Source organism: Photinus pyralis, unplaced genomic scaffold, assembly GCF_008802855.1.
Source record: "Photinus pyralis isolate 1611_PpyrPB1 unplaced genomic scaffold, Ppyr1.3 Ppyr1.4_LG4, whole genome shotgun sequence".
Classification (NCBI taxonomy): Eukaryota; Metazoa; Arthropoda; class Insecta; order Coleoptera; family Lampyridae; genus Photinus; species Photinus pyralis.
In genome coordinates, this window is record NW_022170511.1 from 47,319,514 (window position 1) to 47,328,159 (window position 8,646).

Genomic DNA, 8,646 nt, shown 5'->3' on the forward strand with positions numbered 1-8,646 from the left:
GCGAGGGTTGTCCAAGAAGTAGCAGACGTTTCAGAGATAATTCGCATTTGAAATGGTTTTTTCTAAAAAAAACAAAACAAATGCGATCTAAGTCACCTTTATTAAAATTTATTTTGACGCTTCAATTTGTTTGTTAAACTTAAGTGAACCTGTCAGTTCTCCGAAACGAACCAATAGAATTTAAGAAGTAAAGCAGATTAGTAATCACGATTAAATTTCACATAATGTGCCATTTGCCATAGGATCCCATTTAAAATTTTAGGGGTTAAGCTCCCTACGTAGAGGGGTGAAGACTTGGGTTCGTGATTTGTATTCCAAAAGTTGTCCCCCTCGAACACAAAATTGACGTGTTCGAGGATTTTTCGAAATTTCTAAATTTAATACCCTAAAAGCCCTCTGTATACTTCTCGTTGGGCCACTCTGTATATACTTATCTGCGGCTACATGCGCATTGATCCCAATAGGGCCGGTATTTACAAAAAACTTTGTGTCGATATAGACATATAGTAGCGAAGTTGAATTATAGGTACGTGTAGCTCAATTAAACGAGTAAAGTTTTAAATGTAAAGTAAAGTTTGGTGACCTTCAATTACAAAGAATAACTTACGAATTGAACCCTATTACGATAAATACGAACGATAGCGGAAGTGTTTTTGTGAAATTAAAATTCTGCGGCCCTCATAACTTGAATTTAATGTTGTAATTCTTTCGGCACTTCTGAATTTTATCGTTGTTTAACATCGGGGAGCTAACAATATTCAGAAGTGAGATATAGAACGTCAAGACCAAATGAAAGTGTAATGAGGCCGATTAATTAATCGTCAAGGCGAATGAAAATGGACATATGGAAAGTGATTACGGCCGAATTTCCGAGCAGACCGTAGCGAACAAATGCTTTAACAAAACGTGTCCCAGCTAGCGTTGGGCAAAAAAATCGATTAATCGATTATAATCAAACGATAATCGATAATCGGGTTTGATTATTCTATTAAATTAATCGATTAATCGATTATTTGATTAATCGATTATTTGATTAATCGGTTATTTGATTAATCGATTTGATTAATCGATTGTTTGATTAATCGATTATTTGATTAATCGGTTATTTGATTAATCGATTGTTTGATTAATCAATTATTAAGTAAATTTTAATTGATTATTATTAGCTGGATCATCAGTTTACGCAAAAAGGAGCACTCACAGCTCACAAGTATTATTTTATTTTATAGCGGATGTTAAAACGTCACTTTAAGCAGCTAAAATGAATTAAGATTGTATCATCAAAACTAAAGCACACCTCATCGGAGAGTAAGCTGCCTAATCATTTATTTTTATTTATTTATTTTTATTTTTGACCTTCATTTTCAAATGGGCAGGGTTTCAGCCAAGGCTGTTCTACCAACCAACCCACTATGCATTTGCAAATATCCATGCCCGAACCCGGATTCGAACCAGGGCACTTTGTTGATTATTGATTAATCGATCTGCCTAGTAATGAACGATTTGATGAAAAGAGTAATGGAATTATTTTTTATTTCTATTATTAAATAATTAACGTATTAATGCATACAAACAGATATTTATCACTCCTTGTATGTGACAATCGACTTTTGATTAAACGATTAGGTGATTAATCGATTATTTGATTAATCGATGATTTGATTAATCGATTATTTGATTAATCGATTATTTGATTAAACGATTATTTGGTTAATCGATTATTTGATTAATCGATTAATCAGTGTAATCGATTATTTTTCATAATCGATTATCGATTATTCAAACCCGTAATCGCCCAGCCCTAGTCCCAGCACCGCGACCAATCATTGAGAGAACCGCGACCCTACCTTATCATGCCTGATTTAAGTATTGCCCAACTTCAACGGAACCAGCTGCAGAGAAGCGATGGAATGGCTAGAAAAGGTGGATACCAGCGCAATACTACACGACTGGTCAGACGTAATTAAATTAGAAACTGCAAGAGTTAGTGGCGGCGGGGGCTAGAGATTGGTTTCACATTAGAAGGGGTGAATATCCGTTCGTGGACAGAGTTTGAATTCGAGTTTAACTTGATAATGTGGTAGTCTCGTGGAGGCACTGGAGGCGCATAGAAAAACGACTACAAACACCACGTCAAGATCTTGAAGTTTATTACCGAGATTGTGCAACGTGCTAAATTTAACATTTAGCGAGTGTAAAGAGCAAAGTGTGCCTGTATTGGGGCAGAAAGCATTGATTCCGGGTTTAATGGTCAAGGAACATAGCGATGCGAATGACCTTGTAGTGTACTTAACCCCCAGGCTCTACGCTAACTTCACACTACAAGAACACGGAAATAAAGTCAACCCGGCAACGTTTAAAAATGGCCACCCGAATTCCCTCCAAAACTAAACAAGGTCCCGCTTAAATTTGAAAAGTGGCACGTGATCAAACATCTAAGGCAGGGCCCCATTACGTAAGTTGTAGACAATGCTTTGACCTGAAGCACAGTAGGGAAGGAACGTAAAATAAAACACTCAAATTGTGAAAAGTTTGTTTAATAATGATCGCAATTATTAAGATTGTGAAAGTTCGGAAATTTAAGTCGAAATAAATTACATTGCAAAAATAAACTTTGAAAATGGTAGTTCACCGAATAAAAATAGAAATAGGCTTGGGAAAAAAAAGAACTTACCAATAAAAAAACCGGCCTTCAAATTAATATTAATTGTGTAGTAAAATTAATTGTTTGTAATGATGTGAATGCGTAACATAAAATTATAACATCACAAAAAGTAGCATGTACATTTCAAGAGGTAACATATAGGTTAAAAACAAGGTTTGGGGATTATGGGTCAGGTAAACAGGTACCAAGATTCTAAGAAAGGGTGAAATACACAGGATGTGACTCATCTTTGATGCAATAAAGTCCTTTTGTTAAAAGCAAGATGGAAAATTACATGGCCTTGGAGGCAAATGTAACTAAAACATTATATATGGAAATTACGAATCGTAACTATTTATCGCACATAGATTCCAAACTGAAGAGCTTTGATTAGCGTAATCCCGCTCCTGCAAGATAGGTAACCCGCCCCTGGTTTTGGGGTTTCGAGCCTACAGTTGAAAGTTGAAGACAATCACGGAATCAGTTGTCGTACTTCAAATGGATACAGTTTTTACCACCCCCGTGACTGCTTCATTCACGGAGAAAATTGTTAGTTACAAACAAGTCAGTACATACATCAAACGAATCGGTAATTTCAATATATTTATTTATTTATTTTTAAAAATAAATAAATAAATAAATTAAACCAAGTAAATTTCAAAAACAAAGATCAAACACACAAAACGTATAAAATGTGGCATACAAAACACAAATACGATATAAAGAAATGCAAAGATTAATACCTGCATTAAAAAAACACAAAATAACAACAAACATTTATGGAGCGCCATTCAAGACAAGATGCCAAACGTACCCCCCGCCAGTGCTTTTTATATTTCGCAGGCAGCTTTTTCCCACCTTAAAATTGCATGGTTGCCAACTCTCAAAAATGTATGTATCGTCGTATGTTGTATATACAGGGTGGAACCTCTCAACCTATTGCATGATACCGTATCCCTGCAAATAAGAGTAACACGAACCGGTGAGACACTACACAAATCGTGGCAAAACAAATTATTCGATGGTAAAAACGCGAGACACAATTGTGCATCTGAGGGACATTATGCTACTGAATGTTAGCGTCTAAAAGATTATAATGCATGTTTCAAATGTAAACAAACGGGCCGTACAAAGGAGAACTGTACAACACGGAACCGAATGGTAACGAGCAAATCTATAACTGAACGTTCTGAAGACTTGGAAATCGAAGCAAGCACAAAGCGAGTCCGAATTCGAGCGCTCTCAAGAGGTGTGGGTAATTGTTCCAGTTATAAACCCTAACAACAAGGTGGAAATTGGACCAGGAAAAACTGCGGGATTTTTAAGGTTTGATGTTAAACTATCGTGCCCCGATAACAACAACGGACTTTTTCTTGGTGATGAAAACAATACCTACCCATATATGGGTGCGGACTGCGGAAAATTAATAGTGTGGTTTATTTGTGGCTTGTGGGAACGGAAAATATGTTTAGCACTCGAAAAACATTTAAAACTCGCCACCAGACTTATTTCCATTATTGGAGACCAATTAATGTTTGGGTTCCATATGTGTAGATGTACGTAAATAGTTCCCCCAATCTTTACAATTTGCACAGGTATATCTGTGCCATATTTGTATCCTATAAATACCTAATCCGCATCAGAGTAGAGCTATTAAAAGGATACTTTCAATCAAAGTAAGAGTAATTTATTTTTTCAGATGACCACAAGTTCATACCCCGGAATGGGCCAGTCATTCTCAATGACCCACAGTACCAACATGTCAACCGTTGCGGGAATGAGACAGGACGCCGTAGGTAAGAAAACTAAACCATCGCGAATTTTCTACAGTAAAAATAACGTTTATCTGGACTCCGCGCAATTGAATTGCATCTAGCGTTATGACCAAAAACCTATTTCATAACGGAAATGAAACATCTTAAAGACGCCGGCTGTAATCTCGGTACATCTTAGCGGAAACTAAATTACTTCCGCCAAGACGTCTCCTCTTAAAAGTACCTGTATTTATTTTTACTTGTCGCATTTCACGCTGCCCATTTCAACCCTATACTTCGCACTGATGGCTGTGAATAATCAAATTTGTCATTTCAGGAATGACGGCGGAAGACGAGTGGTATAACAAAAGTTTGTCAGCTTTAAGAATGAACACAACGCATCACCCGAACTTGGCCGCCCCAATGCTACAATATCAAACGTAATGTTCAGACTGGTCCACAATGTTTATAAATACCTCTCACTAAATTTTGGCCAATAAAAGGTATCGTTCTTAACTAGATATGCTTTCATCTTTAAAGGATTATAGATATTTCCGACAACGAGCCAAAAAAATCATCAGCCATCGCGTGCTTGTCACAAATTTTAAGTTCCTTACTTTCCTCAAACTGGGAAAGCCACCTTTGTAAATTGTGTGTAATTGTTAGTGTAAGTATTATTTTATACATGTATTTATGAAATAGACGACATACAAAAGAGAATCTTTTACCTTCATTAATGTGCTAGAGTATTATACTCGAAGTTTATTATTTATAATGAAAACTAGTAAAAATTCTAGACATACGCGTAACGTATTTAATGTTATAATTCAGTGTGTGTATCTGTAATTAGGTTAAGATGTATATGTTGAATTGTAAATAAATACATCAGTTTAAGTAATTTTCTTAACCATTGGCTGGAAGTATCATTCGTATGTTAATATTTTAGTTGAAGGGCATTTACAAGATTCTTGAGATGCTCTTCGAAAGTTTTTTCACTTTGTCATTTCTTCATTTAACATATTACACTGGTCTACTGGTTATGGCAAGATTTTTTAAGAGTCGACTACATCAGAGGAAGTTTATTGTACATTTGGTTGATCTGGGAAGGGTATAGGTACCGAGGGATGGAATTTTGACCAGTGATTACGTAATCTTGGAAAATCCTTGCAAATTTTGTTAGGATAAATTGGAAATTTGGTTACACGGAGATTGATTGTGAATTCTTATGAAAACTATAGTTTAATCAACTATACTGCATAATTGTTGGTGGGGTTTACATTCGCACAATTAAAACGAATCAGCTAATTCAACTTTATATATTTCGGCTAGGTATCATATTTTCGCTCATGTTAACAATTACACAAAATTGTATTATCGTATTTAATTAGAATTTATTGAAAATACGATCAAAATTTTATTTACTCCAAACTTTCTTGTTCTAGGCATCACTGCACTTCCTCTTGCATTGTCGATTCTCTAAAACGTTCATAAACCGTTACAACAATAGTTGCATTTATTACATGCAAAATTATTCGATTACACGGAGAGACGGAGAATGGAATGACACGATTTTTTTATCGAATTTGATATCATGGAGCCGTGATGTTACACTGACCCATTCTTGAATTAGAACACGCAATTAACTTAATTTTATAATTGCGGTTACACATCTTATTGCTTCTTTCAATTATCTATATAATTATTATATTTTTATAAAACCACATCAGATAGGTAAGTCTCAAACAACAGATATCTAACCTTAACACAAATATACTATTTATAATTTAGGTGATTATACGAAACAATGGCGACAGTAGAGTGTCTAATTGTTGATTGGTTGTTGAGATCGGCGGCCATGTTGCATCAAGTTTGTACCTACTACTACATGTCATACGGTCATTGTTTGTTTAGACCAAAAATTGGACGAATAATTGAGATTTGTGTTGAAATACTCAAAATTAGATCGATTAAGGTGTACTTGTGGGAATATGTGTGGGATGAAGTGCTCGGTGCTCGGCTTAAGACAGACAAAATAAAATAAAGTTCAGTTAGTTACATTTTTGACTCTCAGATTGTGTTTATTTAAATAGAAAATTCTCCTTCTTAACATTAAAACATTAGGTGGTGGCCTTCTTTTTTAAGCACATCATAATCGTGATTACAAATCCGTAAAATGGCAGGCGATGAAAATTTGTGTAGGTATTTTTTCTAGATTTAAGCAAAGCTTTTGATTGTGTAAATCATCAGATCTTGTTAAATAAGTTGAGAGCATATAATTTTGATGAAATTTCCATTAAACTCATGCAATCATATCTCGAAGAACGTTATCAAACTGTTAGATATAACGGTTTATTCTCAAAAGAAATATGTGTACAGTCTGGTGTTCCACAAGGTTCCATTTTAGGGCCTGTGCTTTTCTTAATTTATATAAATGACTTGCCTTCTACAGTTAATGGACATTTCATATTATATGCCGATGACACTACAATACTAAGCTCTGGTTCTAGTCTAGAAATAACAAATATAAGAAGTATAGATCTTCAAGGGCAGTCCAAGTCTTGGTTCCACTTGAACAAGTTGTCTTTAAATGAAGTTTTAACTTTTACGATGAGAAGGGACACTGATGTAATTAACCAAAAGCCGGTGAAATTTCTAGGCGTCTATGTGGACTCTACACTTTCATGGACACGCCATATTGACGAGCTCTCCTCAAAACTGAACTGTTCTTACTCCGTAATTTAACAAACCATGTTTTTCCGGAAGTTACGCGACCTGCGTACTTCGGATTATTCCATGCCTAATGAATTATGGTATTTTTAATATGGGGTCACTGCTCCTCTGTCTTTAGAATCTTTAAAATACAAAGAAGAGTGGTTCGAATATTGGCAAACCTAGACTATCAATCTGATTGCAGGCAAGCCTTCACAGATTTGGAAATATTAACCTTACCCTCACTTTACACATATACCTGTATGATTTATATGAAAAGTAATTGCCAAAAATTTAAATGCCACTCGGACTTTCACAATTATGATACGCGAAATTTAATAATATGTACCTACTTCTTTACGTCTTAAAAAAAGTCAGTACGGCCCTAATTTTTTAGCCATAAAATTTTTTAGTATGTTGCCCACCGCTCTCAAACATTGCAAATTTAATGGAGTTTAAATCTAAAATTAAATCATATATCATATCTAATAAAAAGGCTTTCTATTCACTAGAAGAATTTTTGACGAATAAATGTTGTGATATAATGGAATAGTTTGTATAATTATTATGTTTGTTTGTAATTTATTATATTCGTTTGTCTCTTACATTGCATACTTAAAATGACTTGTGTAAACACCATGTGTAAAACATCAATAAATATTATTATTATTATTTATTGTGTGTTGCCTACACTACAATTGTATTGGTATTTGATGATTTCTAATTTGAATCTTCGATGCATCATGGCGGCTGGTCTCGTTCGTTATCGGATAATGAACCAGAGAAATCGCTCCACCAACTAAGAACGCGGTTATGTACCACCACCCAGAGAATCAAGAAAGAGCTCTGTCAATGCTTCCGGGTGTCCGGGGGTGATGAGGTTTCCCGTGTTGAGTTAAATTAAGCCCAGCGCCTACGCTATCACTCCTTTCTCTTTCCATCTTCAAAGTCCAAAGCGTAGACATTCTCCCAAAAGAGATGAGAAAAATGAAATTTGTTACGCACAAAGTTTGGTTCTGGGGAATACATAAAACTAAACGTCAAGTAAAAAATCTGGTCTATGCGATGGATTATCATACTAGCGCCCCCACTTTTGAGAGATATATATGTTGTGATGTTTCAAAATGTACAGGTTCGAAACGTTGGTACGCCACTGGTTTTGATATTTTCGCGATGTATAGAACCAATGTATGTATGTACATATATATACAGAACTGTCAATGTTACCTCCATTTTGGTTACGCCACTGATGGTTTCGATATTTCTTATTGCTGACTCGTTATATCGTAGTTGCTCCTTTGGTTATTGACTCGATGCATAGAACTTACTTTTTTAGCGCATTTTTGCAAATTTATTTGTAAAAAGTAGCTTTTAATCTCACTTTGGCTGGCTGGCGGGCAGTAAATGAGGGCCCGTAAGAAGAATATGCTTGTAGAAAGACGAGAAGTGCACATGTAGGTACCTACCGGGGCCGTGTAATTAACAACTTTTTGCGGACGGGACTACATGATGTGGGGTCGGCGGAGTTTTTTCCTACCT

The 8,646-nt window shown here is 35.4% G+C and overlaps 1 protein-coding gene across 2 annotated transcripts in view; it reads left to right on the plus strand.

The window, feature by feature from the left end:
- Positions 1-5,203, plus strand: part of LOC116168539 (homeobox protein prophet of Pit-1) — a 62,316-nt gene extending 57,113 nt beyond the window's left edge. For both annotated transcript variants that reach the window (XM_031484440.1, XM_031484439.1), the window contains exons 4-5: positions 4,344-4,440; positions 4,736-5,203. In XM_031484440.1, the coding sequence (XP_031340300.1) occupies positions 4,344-4,440; positions 4,736-4,842 (204 nt within the window). In that variant the 3' untranslated portion in view covers positions 4,843-5,203. The remainder of the gene's footprint in view (positions 1-4,343; positions 4,441-4,735) is intronic.
- Positions 5,204-8,646: the final 3,443 nt, after the last annotated feature.